At 40.5% G+C, this 17,516-nt stretch overlaps 1 protein-coding gene across 1 annotated transcript in view; it reads left to right on the top strand.

The window, feature by feature from the left end:
• SLC1A7 (solute carrier family 1 member 7) overlaps positions 1 to 17,311 on the top strand; it is a 47,718-nt gene extending 30,407 nt beyond the window's left edge. The window contains exons 7-11 of the mRNA XM_058808592.1: positions 270 to 503; positions 7,287 to 7,481; positions 10,911 to 11,045; positions 14,920 to 15,019; positions 17,075 to 17,311. Coding sequence (XP_058664575.1) covers positions 270 to 503; positions 7,287 to 7,481; positions 10,911 to 11,045; positions 14,920 to 15,019; positions 17,075 to 17,311 — 901 coding nt within the window. The remainder of the gene's footprint in view (positions 1 to 269; positions 504 to 7,286; positions 7,482 to 10,910; positions 11,046 to 14,919; positions 15,020 to 17,074) is intronic.
• The last annotated feature ends 205 nt before the right edge of the window (positions 17,312 to 17,516 follow it).

Raw genomic sequence — 17,516 nt, 5'->3', positions numbered from 1 at the left:
CCCTCTTCCCAGTCATTTACCTGCCTGAAGCTAAGTCAGAGCTGCCTTTGGAACCAAAACATTTGAAAGTCATTCCTTGCCAGTGCCATAACCTCAGCTGTGCTGAGGGGGACCCCACAGACAAAACTGTCCAGAGCATCCTGCTCCGGTGTGGAGACAGAACAGCCAAACCCAGGCGGGGCAGGTTCCACTGCCACTGCAAGGAGCTGCAGCTCCTACTGCGTGATAGAAGGGAGCTGTCTCCTGATAATGTCTTTCTTTTTGCTCAGGTATTTTCCATTTGGAATTGTGTTCCTAATAGCTGGCAAAATCTTAGAAATGGATGACCCCTCGGCCATTGGGAAGAAGCTGGGTTTCTATGCCATCACGGTGGTGTGCGGCCTGGTGGTGCACGGGCTCTTCATCCTGCCGATGATGTACTTCTTCATCACCAAGAAGAATCCCATTGTCTTCATCAGAGGGATCCTTCAAGCCTTGCTCATTGCTCTGGCCACATCCTCCAGGTATTATAGAGTTTCTAGACAGATCCAATGAAATACCTGCTAGATCCTTGCTACAGCTCCCTCTTGGGAAGAGCACACTATTGCTGTAGAGGAGCAGATATATCTGTAGCTGAACAATGGTCTCTGTCCAATTCACTGGTATAAATTTTAAAAATTTGTGTCTCAACATTTGGAAGTTATGTGGGAGCCACTGGATAATAATATTTGTCACACTGTTTTCCTTTGGTTTAAAATATTGGATAAAACCATTTTTTTTCATAGAGGACTAGAAAGGAAATAAGTTCTTTTTCCATATTAAAAAAAATGTGCTTCTTAAAAAGTTAATGTATATGAGGGACATGCAGTTTGTTCAGACTTCATTTTTGGTATTAGTGGGGAACCTCCTATTTCAGTCATGTGGAAACATTTTATCCTTTTATCCTTTCCACTCATGTTAGTCTTTGTCTCTTTGTACATTAACAAAAGACTGTGGTTGCAAGCTATTGTCCAGCACTGGGAAAGTATTTAACTGCTCTCCTCAAGGAATAATATCTTTTGCACCCTCTTTAGAGAAGATGCACAATGAGTTTGAACCATAGCTGAACAAAGGTACAGTGAAAATGGAAACCAGCTTGTGAAGAGGCTATGAAAATGACTCCCAACATGGATAAAATGGTGCATGAGATGGACTTGAAAGGGCTGGAATTGCCTTGCACAGAGCAGAAATGACAATTAAAATAACATTTCTGTGTAGCCAATATGACAACACAGTTTCATGGCATCTGTGGCTGAAGGAATGTAGAAGATTAAAAGAAAGGGGAAGAGGGAATTATTATTTCAGTACAGAAGGTACTGGATTTCCACTGTGACATTTTACGAGGTGTATTTATATATAATAATTTGCTCCAAAATGACCTATAAAGAGCAGCATGCTGAGAAACACACAATCAAGAAAAATTACATGGTGGGTAGTGCTTAAACTCTAACTACACTTAAGTAATTAAGGAAAGCTTTTTTTATTAGAATGTAAAAAGTTTGTAGCCTGAGATGTCACCACATCCCCAGATACAAGATGAGAATTTTGCACTCAAAGATGTTAATGCTGGAAAAGGCTCATCAGGCTCACATTTGACACACTTGACTACCTTCCCTGCTTCTCCAGGAATTCTCTTTCTGAAAACTCTATTGCTGACAATTCAGATTTTTAATCTGTGCCATTCCTTTCATTCTCTTTTTTTTTTTTTTCTAGAAGGACACAGCTTTTACTAAAAATCTGAGTATTTCTCCTTTTAGAAAACAAACAAACAAGTTTTTTATTAGTATAGATGCCTTTAACGAGGGAAATTTAATTTTTCATTACAAGACCAGCAGGTATTCCACCATTTCAAAATCATTACTTTTTTTGATTTTCCATATTATGCATCAACATTGCATTTTGGTTTTATCACCAAGTTAGGAGTCCTTTACTGATCTGGAAACTGATGAGACAGATGTTTCTGTCTCTGCTGAGCCTCTGCAAGGGAAACCAATTGTTACTTGAGGGTTTTTTCAGCCCCATTTCCTTACCCATTACAAGGTGATGTGAGAGTGCCCTCTGACAGTGGGGAATACACAGGGAATTCAGATTTCTCTTAAACCTGTGCTTTGACTCTCCTGGGCTCTGACTCCCAGACAAGACCCTGCCTCTGGAGATTTCAAGTGCTTTGAGACACTTGAAAAGCACTTGAAATCTTCCTTCAGCTGTGCAAGGAATAATTACTTACAGGCCCAGAAAGGTGTATTGGGAACAGAGCTCTGGCACCGGCTGGCAGCTCAGTCTGCACCAGAACCACCAGCAGGACCCAAAGCAGATTTAGTATCATTATTGGCAGGAGCTAAAGTACCACCAAATCTCAGGTGAGTCCTGAGGGAAGGCTCTGAACATAAGGATTTGGGTCTTTGACATTTTTGGATTTAGTTGTTTGTCCCTCTTTAAGAATGTGTGTATTTTGCAAATCCAACACAGGCCCAACATGGTTTCCAATCTTTTTCTGCTCAAATCACAGTATCTTTTCTAGAGATAGCTGAACTTTTCACCTTCATTACACTGAAAGGAATGGATACTGCACATAACTGAGCTGCTGCCAAAAGAACATGCACAAATAGCTGGGGCTGGACAGGAGAGCTGCCTCTCCTGACAGTCAACACATCTGCATTTGGTTAAATAAGGCTTGCCACAGGGGCATTATATAACACTTGTCATGTGGGTATTGGATTTTCAGATCATCCTAGAGGAGAACAAAGAGTTGATTTTAAGAATACTGATGTGTTTCTTGGAGATGTTTCTATGTTGGTTCAGGTCTATATCTAAAGATAGAAAGAAAACCACGAGTCAGTGTGCTGATACTCATTGCAGATTCTCTGCACCTGGGGAAAGCTTGTTTTTAAACTAAAGATCAAACTACAAGAAGCAAAAACAATATCATTTACAAAGCCCAAGAATGTAACACAGGAGAACCTGAAAGCCCCTAAGCAGCCATCTGCTGGCAAGGATTTTACTGCATCTCAACATTATTTCTGCTCATTTCCCTTCAGTGAAAGTTTCTGCACCCCATTCTCAGTCCCCTTATGCCTCTCCAGAAACCCCAACCACTGCAATATTTTGGTTTGCACCAATACCAGTGCAGAGGCAGAGGCAGAAAAGCAGAACTTTGTCCTTTGGTGCATCCTTTAGGACACAAATGAACCTGCACAGCTCCTGTTTCCTGCACCACTGTGAGGTGCCCAGCACGTGCTGCCCCTGCCCACCCTGCTCTGCCTGCACATCTGGGCATTTCTGACTCTGCTTTCTTCCCCTCTCACTGCCCCTCATTGTGTCACCTCTCACCACGCTCAAAAAGCAGAATTTGGCCAGCAGGCAAAATTCATCTTGATTTTAGCTTTCCTCTTCCAATGGCAAGAAGGAATTTTGTTTTTCTAGGTCATCTTTCCATATCATTAATGAATTAAAGCAGCATCTTTTCAGTGGCACATCCCATCAAAAGGAGCAATTTTCATCTTCTCTGAAGACAAATTATAAACCATGAGTTTTTCAAGGGTTTTGCTGCTTATGAAACACTAAGATCTTGGCTATTGCACCGTGTAAATTAAAGGCAGATTTAGAAAGGGGAGATGAGATCAGTTTGCTGATTTTTTGGAGCAAATATCAAAATGCATTTGAATGATAAGATAAACAGAGCAGGCTGAACAGCTGTTCTTCCACAGTGACTGGCTGTCTTTGTGGCTCTCACTAGTAAGAGCTTGGCCTGGGCCACCATTAGCTTATGCTCAGTCCCTGCAGCTGCAGCATTTTATCCCAAAATTGAGATAAGACTCTGAAAATGTATTTTTAATTGTTAGAGTTAATGCTGGCAGAAGATACTTCTCAGCTGAAAGCTTTGGGTCAGTTTTTAAAAGATTTAACAGATTAAGATCAGTGCTTTAGAGTATTTTTTTTTCTCTTAATAAATATTAAATGTCAGGCTTTAATGTTACTGCTCCACTGTTTAACAGTAGATAAAAATAGCTTTCAAGAAAACAAACTTCACCAAGTTTAACTAGAAAGACAAACTAGACAAATTATTTGATAATGTCTTTTATAATATTGAAATTATATATTAATATTACTTCAGAACTACAGTAGGACCTTTTTTATCCCTTTGCCTTCTGTGAGCTACCAATAACCAAAGCCTTAAATAAGACATATTTTTCTGGGGTGTGCCAGATGATACAATATGAGCAAAACTGGAACATCATTGGACAACCTCTTCTAGGATGTTCCACACAACTTTTGTCAGCTGTATTCAGGAAAAGTTCATTTCTGTGAAACAGGTGCTGAAAGGGTAACCAGGGATGTAAAGTAGCAATCTGCTAAGTGAGAGGTTAAAAAGACTGCTTGGGTCAATCCAGGCTGAGAGAGGACAAAGCTGATTTTTAACATCATGTGTTGCAACAGCTGATGGTGCAAGGAGAAATATAGAAAGCACATAAAAGCAAATTTAGTGCAAATTGAGAAGAATACCTCTAGATCATAAATTAAATTTCTCATCTGAGCAGAGAGTTTTCAGCAGGAGTAGAGGAGGGACACACATCCTACTAACTCTAAGATGCAGTGTCATAAATTTGAGTGAGATAATGTAGTAGTTGCCTGTCTAAGAAAGTACAATAATCTGGAAATTTGTTTTCTTGCAATATCTTGCATGTTTTTCATCATCATTGCATTTACATTCTGACAATTTATTATTGTAATATTTAACAGACAACAAATCCAATGTGTTGTTATGTGCCTTAGAAATGTTACTTCAGGCAGCATAAAATTCAAATGAAAGAGATAGTGAACAAGTTTAAAAGTTGAATTTTTGCAAAAACATAGAATCTGCTTACAACAATGGAAATAGATACAGATTTTGCTGGTTGTGCCATTGGTATTATGAGATTGTTTTGCACAATATTTTTCACATATCAACCAAACTGTAACGTTAATCAGCTGAAATTTGCACATTTGACAGCTCAGCTCTCTGCCCTCAGAACAGGACACACTCAGGTTTAATATTCTGGTATGTCAGAGCGTGGGCAGGGTGGCAAGGACTTGTAAGATTACCTTTTTGTCCTTATTTCCAACCAAAGAAATTAGACAGGGTTGTGTTACAGAAAAGCCAAATGTCTGAGGGAAGACTGTCCTGAAAAACAAGTAACTCTCCAAAACTGAGTAGCTGCAGAAAAGAGAGACAATGAGTAAAATAATTTTTTCTTGGTGAAGCCTCTAGTCAGAACATCTAGAAATGCTACTGAGTCTGCTCCTGGTTGCAGCTGCTCCCAGGGATTTCAGTTCAACATTATTTGTGAGCCTCAGCCTCTTGTTTTATGAACATTTTATGGCAAACAAGAAGCAGAGGATTTCAGTCATTCACTAATGACCGTGTGAAAAATGACAGGCACACTCAAGAGAGAAATGACATCTCCTGAGCAGCTTGGGGATTATGGGGTTATGCTTTGCTGTGTTTGTTTTTCAAAGTAAATATTGATTAAACACCAGGACTGCCTCAATTAAAAAGTTTACTATACCCCAATTACAGGAGGTAATCAGATTTCCATTGCTTTCTTGCCTTTCCAGCATATTTACATACTTAGAGAAAGACTTTGGTCTGGATTTTCAGGCAGTCACTGCCAGTTTGTGGTACATAATTCAGCAGTTAGACTTCATAAAGTTATAAAAACCAGAGCTATCATACTGAAAACATAGGCTTGTCTTTTCTCTTTTGTGTTTCCATAGCAGGAAGTTACTTTTCCTTTCCAAACAGGGTTACTTTCCTCAAACAGCTTGCACAAATATGAAATGACAACTCCTACTCATGGAAACATTTTGCTTAGGCATTCCTGCAAACATGGGGTTGTGATTTCAGAGTTTTTGGAATCCCTCTGTGCTTTCAGAGAACATTTGCAACAACTGAGATAGAATTTGCAGATGCAATGTGTTATCTTCAATTGAGAACAGCTAATGATCATTATAAGATTTAGGTATTGGAGCCATTGTGATGTGAGGGTCACCACACACAGTGACAGAGCAACCTGAACTGCCAAACCAGGGGAAGACACCTGGATTTCCTGGCTCAGGGCATGTAAATCACAGGACAACAGGACACTGAAGATCACAGTGTCACCATTGTGTATTTCCCCTATTACCATCTTTTTTAAGAGGTAACTTTGGAATAATTTCGAAGAAGTTTGCTATATTACATCTATTTAAATAGTCAGCAGCTCAGATAGTGAGCAGTGTATTAAAGTTGGTATAATAACAAGGAAAATATTTTGTGATTTGTGTACTTTTTCAGTGGTGTTACTTATTTTCTATACAAACTAATGTGCCATAAAAAATACCCCCTTACTCACTTGAATGCAGTCTCATTACTCATAACATCAGTGAATGAGCCACCACATGGTAAAATGCAGAATGTGACCAAAAGGCTGATAAAACATACAAATGAATATATTTCAGTGTATTAGTATTTAAAAATGTGTGCCTTTTATTAAAAATGAGAAAATAAATGACCATACAGTGTTTTGTTAATTGTCTCAATTAATGAAAACAAAAATCAGAAATATTTTTTAGGGTACCAAGCTCAATTTAAAATGAATACCTGTCAAATGTTCTTATATCATTCCATTTTCTATTCCACACACATCTCATTTACACATGTACACATTATTATAGGACCTGCAGTTATGTGGTTGTTGTATAGTCAGACAAGGGCTGAGGGCAGATCTGTCCTAGAGAAAAAATGGGATTTTATATTCTTAAACACAGACATTTTGTCTGCAGCTTTTATTGTCAGCCTGCTGTTGATAAGATCTTTGTCTAGCCCTTGCAGAAATAAAAAATTGTTTACACATGAGGTAGGCCTGAAATGTTTTTAGAAACCATGAGTGTAAAACAGTTTTCAAAGATTTTAGTAATAAGCTGCAAAGGATGTTGCTCCCTTTCTTTGCATTTGCGTGTACAACACTGCCTCTGTGGGAATTCTGTCCATTTGCTTCTGAAACAGGGAAAGAGAGAAAAATATTTCTAACTTTGGGAAGGAAAATTGGCACTAACTCAAACATTTATACGTGTAACTGTCTTTATCCTCCAGCAAGCAAAGGAGTGAGTTACCTGGCAAGTGAGTCCTGGGCAGAGCAAGGAGCGAGAAGCTCGGATGGTTGTGTGAAACTTCCCCTGCCAGGACAAGATTTGCTCCAATTCCCCAGAAACCAAAATAACCCAGTGTGTTGTTGTGTGCTGTTGTGCAGCTCAGCCACTCTGCCTATCACTTTCAAGTGCTTGCTGGAGAACAACCACGTGGACAGGAGGATCGCGCGCTTCGTGCTGCCCGTGGGAGCCACCATCAACATGGACGGGACGGCGCTCTACGAGGCCGTGGCCGCCATCTTCATCGCCCAGGTCAACAACTACGAGCTGGACTTTGGGCAGATCATCACCATCAGGTACACACCTGTGGCAGACATTTCTCCACAGAAATCCTTTCTTTCAGATTTCTGCATCTTCGGGAGGCCAGAGGCCCCCGAAGAGAAGGTAAACAATTATTATCAGCTGCTGGGGAATGCAACAGGAACACCTTGATTGGCTCATTTTCTATGTTTATAATTAAGAGCCAATCACCAGTTCAAGCCAGGGGACTGAGTCCTTGAACACAACTTTGTTGTGGGTTCTTTTCTATCTCTTCTTAGCTTAGCATAGCTGCTCTGCAAACCTCTCTCTATATTCTATTTAGTATAGTAATAATGTATTATATCATATATTAATAAATAAGCCTTCTGATTCAAGATACAAGATTCACCGTCTCTCTCTCACCAGCAGCGACCCACTCAGGTCGTTGTAATACACACCCAAATTCCACGTGCTGGGGTTTGCATAGAGTCATGGAACCAGCTGAGTTGGAAGGGACCCATCAGGGCCATTGTTTTGTTGAGTCTGAGGCCCTGCTCTTGTTTGTAGCAAGAACAAAACTCATCTCTGTTGTTATCATGCATTCCTCGTGGAAGGGTTGTTTCCAAGTAACACAGAGATCAGGGACTGCTCACAGAGAAATTGAAGTGGTCCTGTTCAATAGATGCATGTGGACACCAGGAAATGTGCTTCTGTTTGAGGATAACTGTCTAATTTGTGCTTTTAGGCAACCCACTGATCACTTCTAGCATTGGAACATTTTATTATTATTGGTGTTTAAAACACTATTTTTAACTTCACAACTGTTTTCAACTTAAAGTCTGATTTGTGTCTTCAAGTGAAAGGAAAAGATTAAAAAGTTGCGAAACTGGAAGTCTTACATCAAAGTAACAGGGAACAGTGTGTGCTGGGAAACTCTTGCAGGCTTAGGGGAAGAGGGAAGGAAGACAGATGCTACTATCAGGGCAGGTTTTCACTAAGATGTTTTTTAATTGTCTTTTCTGCTGCTTGTTAAAGCAGAAAGCTTCATAAACAACCATGCTCTCAGTGGGTAGACAGTGTTATAGCTGTGTACTCCATCCTTGAAAGGTCTGTAATGGATCCAAAAGACTGGAAGATCCAGCTGAACAATTACTGCCAGAGTAACTCCAGTGACTGCCAAGGAATTCCTCAGGGACTGAAACCTGCAGGTTTCCAGCAGGGAACAAATGATTATAAAAACATTCCTCATAGTCAGAGCTTTGTGCAATCTATTTGAGATCTGCTTAAATACCCACCCACTGACCTCACCACTGCCCCACTTACACTGCTGGGCCTTGCCCATCTTCTGCTGGACCTGAAAACCCTCATGACAAGAAGAGTCCTGAAACCAACCCCAGATGACAGCTGAGGTTTGCTAATGGGCTTCTGGCAAGACCTGGTTGGACTACAAAAAGAAGAAATAAATTGTGCCCATATGAGCTCTGCTTCAGGCTTCCACTCTCTTTGAAAACTGTTGGAATGAGCCTGTGCTAAAATTTAAGTCTTTTGTGATTTGGAATTTTAAGGGATTTTTTTTTAGTATGTGATGCTAAAACATGGCAGAGCATGAGCAGATATTACACACAGTTTGAAGTAAAGAACAGCAATTTAAAAAATGAAGTAGAAGGGTGATAGTAAATGGGAAGACTGTAAGCTCTAACTTTTTCTTAGTAAAATCTTCTTTTATCTCTTATACCCCCCACATTAAGTACTAGTACATAAGGACCAGACAGAAGTAAAACAGTAGACTGAAGATACAAGTAAAGACTGGGGGAAATCCAAGAAGAAAAGAAAAATAAAAAGATGCACAAATGAGGAAGCTAAACAGGAAATCATGGTGGACTCAGTACCATCAATGATGTCATCCAAATTCAAACAGTATTCTACAGGCCAAACCTACCCTAAATCTTGATACTTCAGGACCTGGAGATTTAAAATTCAAATAATTCTGAATGCCAGGATATTTTTGCCAGAAGGAAAAAAATATTGGACAAATAATCAGTCTACTTTGCTCATAGTTTGTAAAATCCAGGTTAACAGTTTCTATCAATGCAAACACTGACGTAGCAGAGAAAGAAAGTAAAGATTTCCATCAACTGATCATCTTACAGAAAAAAAACCTCTATATTAAGGTAAAGATAGAATGGAACAGCAGATGAGCTTGCTTGTAAAATCTTAGTTAAATATTCCTGGTTTTATTCCCAAATAAGACCTGAGACTTTGTGGCCTGATGTAAGAGGCAGAAGCAGTCTGATGAGGCAGCCATTTCACAGCACTAACTGGAAAGGCTTTTAATGTTAATTATAGTTATCTCTTACTCAGCTACTGAACTTCTGTTCCTTCCTATCTATGCTCTATTACAATGTTATTAGGATACTACACAAGTTAACTTTGGCAAAATTTAATTTTAGGTTTTTCCCCTTCCCTATCACACCCACATGCTAATGTATTTTTTTAATTTTAAAAAAAAGGGTTCTAGGTAGAAACACTGCTGCTGCTGTACTGGTACACTGTACAGCTGTATCAAGGGACTGGATATCCCTGTGTTTCAGTTTCCATATGGGTGAATACACTTATCCTCATTTTCCATAGTAGGGTAATGAGACTCAACTGCTTGCCAAAAGCCCTGACATTCTTGACTGATGAATGCAGAGGATTATCAGTGTAAATGCTTTCTGTCATCCTTTTACAACTGTCAACAGTTGTTCTTTGTCTCTCTGCTGGATGGCCTAGCTCTTGGAAGTCACTAGTTTGGTGGAAATGAATACATCCAGTCACTTTTGCTCCTGGAAAAAGGAATTAAATCCCTTCCTTAAAAATAACATTATGGAAAAAAAAGTTAAACCTGCCAGGTCTACTCTTGCCCTGGTCTCCCACTCATTTCTACTTGCCTGGCTGAAAAAATTGTATGAAGGTCAAGTAAAAATACTTACCAGAAACTGAACATGTACAGTCACATTCAGGCTTGCTTCATATTTATATCCAAGTAAGCAAAGCCATGTGCAGATGGATTGACAGTGAAGGCCCAGGCAGGGCCAGCCAAGGATTTGCCCAGGGTGACCCAGAGGTGTCTGCTGGGAGCTGGGCTGCCAAGGACAACAGCCACGAGTGGGGCTGGCAGGCTCCTGGCACTCAGCTCTGGGTGCTGTCATCACCCAGGAGAAGCTGGCAGAACTCAGCCACAGCCTGGCTGCCCCCTCTGCTCTGCACCTTTGATACTGGCAGAGAACAGAACTGCCCCACCAGTGCCAAGGCTGCCAAGGCTGAGGGTGAGAAATTAGCCCTGGGCAGACACTTTGGCCTGTCCTTGCTGCCTCACCTGGATTCTGCCAGGTGAGACAAAACACTGGCACTTCCATGCAGTGCCTTGTGTAAGAGCATGGTTTAGGAACATGGTGTGGTTTCTTCCAGAAAGTAAAGCTTATTCCCTTCTTTCCTTGTTCAAGTATCACAGCAACAGCTGCCAGCATAGGGGCTGCAGGCATCCCACAAGCTGGCCTGGTGACAATGGTCATTGTTCTCACCTCGGTGGGGCTCCCAACAGATGACATCACATTGATTATTGCTGTCGACTGGGCACTGTAAGTAACACAATTTGTATACATGTATATATATAAATTACATTTATATCATATAAATGTATATATATATATATATATATATATATATATATATATATATATATATATATAAAAGAAGTGATTCTGTAATTTGAAATGGTATTCATGTAGCCTTACATTAAAAACTCTGCTGATGTGGACATTATCTTGAAATAGTTAGACAAATAAGGGAGTCTAGATGAGTCTTGGAAATATGTCTTGGATGGAAAGGCTGAAGAAATGGAGTAAACTCAGGCTAAAACCAGAGCTGGAAAGGTCACCACAGCAGCTTTTTACATAGATAAGATTGTCCAGAAGAGGACATTGATCAGTCTTCACATTCACAGGGAGGGAGGATAAAGAAGTAGAACAAAGTACCTACCTCAACTCAGATCTCAAAAGAACTTAAGAACTACTTTTATCTAGGATAGTCAGTGGAAGTGGCTGCACCTAGCCAGGCTGGATGATGATCTTCAAGACCAGTTTGAAGGTTGAGCCAGACAAATGTGCTTAAGGGACCTTTCCTCAGGCAAGGATAAGGGGCCAGCATTCCTAGGAAACATGGTTTGCCTGCACTCTACTTATCAGCCCACTGACATTTCAAGGCCATCATGTCAGAGTAGTAAAGCACTCAGCAAGAGACCTGAGCCACTGCTAAAGCCAGCAGGTAGCACTGGCACCCCTGGCAGCCCTGCGCCCATGACAAGAGCCATGCAGCACGGGCATGGTGAGGGCTGTGGATGGCTACTGCTCTGTAACCCCAGCACAGCCAGCCTGAGTGCTGGCACCAGGAATGTCTGCCTCTCACACAGGTCCTGATGCAATTCTGTGCTCTCTGATTTCGGTGCTAAATAGGCAGCACCTGCTTGCAGCCCCCAGTTGTGCAAGTGCAGCCGCTCTGTAGAGAGGGCACTTTGCTGCATCCCCAGTCAGGGGGCATTTCCAGCAAACCACAAGCTGAAACTTAACACAGTCAGGATGAAAGGGATTTGTGTCACCCATGAGAAGAGTCACTTTAAAAATTCATATGGAGTGGTTTATTTGAACTCTCAACTTTCATGTAAATGCTGATGAATCAATCAATTTTGAATAGTCTAGGAAGATGAATCATAAAATACTGGTCCCTAGCTCATTAGCATGTCAGTTAACTGTGTAACTAGCATATGCATACACAAGCAAATATCCAAATTATTTTTATTTAAGCTATATAAAATATATTTCCTTTAATATAGGGAGTTTCATTACATCTGGGTAAATTGTGTTACAAGTCCATTCTGTTATATATCCTATTTTACTCAACTTTTAGCCACTTTTTTTTTTTTGTATGAAGAATTGTGAGAAAAATATTTTCTGTCCAGTGTAACAGAATATTATTATTATTAGCATTAATAGAAGTCATGAATCTTGTGTTGTATGAATATTTAAGACTGTATTACAAAAGCCTTTTTCCTCTATATTGCTCAGTTTTTGCCCAGCTCTTGCAACATCAACATTTCATTGTTTTTCCAGTAAGCCTTCCAGTGTACATGGGAATTATTCTTCTTTTTGTCTTACACAACTTTTCAAAACAACAGAGAAAAGATTTTTCAGGCTATAGCTCCAGATGGCATTAAAAAGTGAGTAAGGAATAGACCCAATTTTCTGTCTTTTGCAGATGACCTTTCAAACAAAAAGCATATTTCTGTATTTCGGCACTTGGTGGTTTCAAGAGCCTGCAGATGCAAAGTGTCAACATGGTTGACACGATGAATATTTTCAGTATTAGTTTTGGAAGTACTGGAGTAAGAAGAATGCTTAAAGAAGGCTGGTTAGATGATCTCACGAGACTGAAATACCCATTACAATGCACTGCAGGTATTACAACTCTCTTAGGTAGCCATAATGTGTATGTGACCTTCATACCTTTAGTTAGTGCTTAGAGACATAAAGAAGAAAAGCAAAATGCTTCCTAGCTCATTTATCAAACACAAGGTAAAAGTTTTACATCTTCAATAATATCAATTAGAGCTCAAATATCAGTAACTCACACGTTTGCACTGAGAGAAATGTCACCAGCAGCAGGCTGGCCTCTCAGTGGAGAAACACCAATGGTGTGTGTTGTGATTCTCCTGATGCACAGTGCAGACTGCTCCATACACTCAGAATGGGGAACACAACTCTGCCAGGCAGTCCCTTTGCTTAAGAGTTTCAGTGCAGACTGCTTCCTTGGAAAAATCCTGCCTTGAAAAGGTGCTAATTAGAGCTCAAAAGGGAGCTCAAACTCTTGAGCTCTGCTCACACAGCTTCTTCTCTACCACAGCTGACTTGTTGCACAATCCAAAATTCACAACACTGAATATCTTTGCAAGAATCACTATTTGATAATCAAAAGGAAAGAAGTCATTGAGTAACAGGAACTTTTATCAGTATGTGCTGTAACTGCTTTTTTTCCCTGTTTAACATGTTCCTGTGGAAATTTTCTTCAAGTCAAAACCCTAAATCTGAACAGCAGGAACTAAAAAAAATGAATTGAGCAAACAAGTGTAGTGGAGTCAACAACTGTGTCCAGGTATAGGCTGTGGAATATTATTGCTGAAGTTACTCACAGTTGTATGTACAATTTGGTAACTCCACACACAAATAAGCTGTCATGCAGGAATTTTCATGATAATTAAGCAGGCAAATGCATAAACATTTATATGCACTGAGTACCTGCTTAAAATATCTGGAAAAAAAATCAGCACAGAGTTTCAATTCTTTTCTATGTTAAGATACAGAATCAGAAATCTGGGCAGTGTTGATATTGGACTGGCACTGACTTTAACAAGCCAAACATCTGGAGATTTCTGAACCTCCATTTTATAACCTACATTTATAAATTAAGTTACTAATATGACAGAGTTTTCAGATGTATATGTTTTTCTTGGAAAAGACGTGACGTATTTCAGACTTAGAAGCTGTATCATCTGAAATCTCATCAATTTTAACTTATGGGATGATTCAAGTGTAACACTTGTCTTTGACAAGTGTAACACTTGTCTTTGACAGCCAGTTGCTTTTGTCTATTTACAATCCACATTTTAATAAATTTATTTTTAGACAGTGTGTAAAAGGTGTAAACAGGGAAGAAATCCCATAAGTGAATAAATGAAAAACAGTTTAACTATATATACACAAAATACTGTCAAGCATACAAATTTAAATTGGAAAAGGTAACTGAAAATGAAGAGGCTTTAAGAACTACTGCATAGGCTGCATAAGAGCCAAAGTCACCACAGGTTTTACAGGAATAAAAATTACTTAAATATGTTCAGTGGCTGCTTGGTTTGTGAGTGTAGTTACACAGCAATCTTCTGAATTATTTTGATTGTATCCTGCCCACTCCACCAACACAATAATCTTCTTAAGTAGCACTTTGGGTTGCTAAGATTGGTACCATGATCACTAATAAAAGGGACTGGTTGTGCTGGCTGATCTCTGCTTTTATTGAATTCGGACATTTGCAGCACCAGTCTCCAAATCAGGCCATGTTGCTGACCTTAACATATAAACTGGGACAGAAATGCAGGTGTGATGTGCAGTTCCACCTTTTCAGTGCTCAATCAGTTTGCATCTCTCGGGGGACACAGCTGCTCCACTCAGCTCAGCTGCACAACCAAGTGTGTGGCAGCACAGCCCATCAAGCTCAGAAAAGGCTGGAGAACCCAAATTACCTGTTCAATAACTACAGGATACCTGATACCAACCTTCTTAACATTCCTAAACATTTTAGCTCATAAACCCAGCAAAGCTGACCTTCAGGCATAATTACAGCTGATGGAGGCACAGGAATTTCCCCAAAGAGCCAACAGCTCACCATTACTGTTTCATTTTGCAGAGACAGGTTCAGAACAATGATCAATGTCCTGGGAGACGCGCTGGCTGCTGGGATCATGGCCCACATCTGCCGGAAGGAGTTTATCAAGGATGGTGACGAGGTAACCACGCTGTGAGCCAGGGTGTGCCAGGGTGTGCTGGGCTATGGCAAAGAACCTGTGAGCTCCCACATTTGGTTCCTCCAGTTATAAAGGATGTTTCAGAGAGAGGACAGAATTGGGCAGCTTAGCACATGGGGTGGAGGGGTCTTTTTCCATGAGGTCGTGTGAAAAGCCCCTGGAGGTCAGAGCCTGCAAGGCAGCTGTGTCTGGCACACTGGGGATGGGAGCAGCAGAAGCAGCTGCACTGCCCTGCAAATGCATGAGATGCTGGGACTGTGAGTCCCACACCCAGCAGTAATCTATCCTGCTAGAGGTGTGACCAGCAACAGAGCAGGGTGACAGATGTCCCTGACTATCTGTGTGGAAGGAGAGGTGAAGGTATCCATGAGTGTGGATATGTGCAGTCAATGAGCTCACATCAAAAGGAACTACCCTGGGCATTGTGAGCCTCTGAGTCAGCATAATCTGAAGCCACCCTTGCAATCATTTTTTTCCCAGACTAGCACAAGCACATGACTCCATTCTAGACTTCATTCTCAGACATCTTCATGCTTTCAACATTTAATACAAGTCCTTCCTTAGAGCTTTGTTTTTTCCTCCTCTGTATCTTATTTCATACAGCACACATACCTCTGTATTCTGCCCCTGCCTCCTTCCACTCCTGTGCATTCTCCTCCCTCTGTGGCATGCATAATTCAGTCCTTCTGTGTAACAGGAACTCCTCATGTCCTTCCTTCAATCCTTGACAAAGGAGATTCCTAATTCCATGAGCCCACCAGATTTGGAGGTGCTAATCTCCAACCATTTTAGCTCCTGGCAGACTCTCATTACCTTTCTTCAACAAAGACAGAATAGCAATGCAGGAACATTTCTTCATCGGGACTGATCTTCATAAGACAAGTTTCATTTCTGTGCATCACCTGTAGTATTCTACACAAATGCAACGTTTTGTTTCTATCATTATTTCTCTCATTCTGCAATTTTTAGGTCAATCCCATTCTCATGCCTTCCTGCAACATTCATTTAAAAGTCCTGCTCTTTCAAGTAGTATGTAGAAAGACAGGCAGTGTCCTCTGAGGTAATTAGCACCTGCAGTAATTACTGATGACAGGATTAGGACTGACTACAGGGGCTACACATGCAGCTACCTACAAAGCCCCTAAAACAAAGCCTATGGGCAAGGGAGGTCATCCATTACAAAGCCAGCAGTGTAGGCTGAGCTCCTGCATAACACAGGCCTCCTGACATTTCACTGCTGGACTTAGAACTCGGTCAGAACTTAAGAAGAGATGTTGCAGTAATATGAAATCCCTCCTGAGGGATTATTTAGACATCTGTGATGAGATTTTTCTTTGAATCATGCTCTGTAATGGTATTAAAATTTACTGCTGGTCTGCCATACATTTTGGCTGCATAATTTGTGCAGTTAGTAATATATACCCAAAGGCCATATTTTCTCAGCTGCAAGCCCACCTCCTTTCTTTGCCAGTATTTACGTCTTACTTTCCCCATCAGAATCTGGCTTGATTTAAAGAACACTTCAATATTTAACTTATGAATCAGTTAATAAAATCCCCTTTATTTCTTTCAAAACAGAGCAAACTGAAGAGACAGGTGTTATTTTATTGGGTTAGAAGAAAGGCATAAGGCAACAACAAATGATTTCTTGGTCTATTTAACTGCACCCAAGAGCAAGCACTGCCCAGAGCTCAGCACACTGGCCATTGAGAGTCTTTACCTTTTGAAGTGAGCCCTGGAATTCTGGTCTCTATTTATCCTACTTGTATCATTTTACCAATGGCAAGCAGCTGTTACGAGTGTAAGTTCAATTAAGAGTTGTGACAGAATTTGCATTTTTACACAGACTCCTTTGCTTCACGCAGATGGTGCAAAGATGCTTTAGTATATATGAGAAACAGCTTCTGGAAGTCCATGGGGGCTCTAGATAATCCTGGTGAATGTAAAGCAGCCCACAGGCTTTCCAAATAAAAATTCCCTTTCTGTTGTGTACAGCAATCAGTGGCAGTATTCCAGATCTTAATGCTTTTCACATAGGTGCCATTGATCTGTGAAACTAAGCCTGTTAACATCCATCAGATTGTGGCTTACCAGAGAAATGGCTGTGTGAAGACCATGAATGAATCTCGTGGACCAGAAACAGTGAAAGGGTTGCAGCACCATATACCCATACAAGTGGAGCAAGAAGAAACTCCAGTGGAGAATCACACTAAGAAATCCAACAGTAAAGACCACTGCACTATTGAAATAAATGAACTAGAAACAAATGTGTGACTGCTACACTCAGAGGTATCTCACACCCCAGTGACCTGATACCCAATCTCTACCTCACAGCTGGAAGAAGGACTCTTTGCCTTGAACAGGAAAGCGTGGAATTATCGCCACCCTGCTTGTACTGGAGCTAGGAGACCAGCTGTGAATGTCAAGAGAGGCACACAGCTTGCAAGAGACATGGGCTTCTTTAGGTGGAAGATTCTGC

This window comes from Ammospiza caudacuta, chromosome 7 (genome assembly GCF_027887145.1).
Source record: "Ammospiza caudacuta isolate bAmmCau1 chromosome 7, bAmmCau1.pri, whole genome shotgun sequence".
Lineage (NCBI taxonomy): Eukaryota > Metazoa > Chordata > Aves > Passeriformes > Passerellidae > Ammospiza > Ammospiza caudacuta.
Note: the sequence above shows the minus strand (reverse complement) of the source record. Positions and strands in the feature narration are given on the sequence as shown.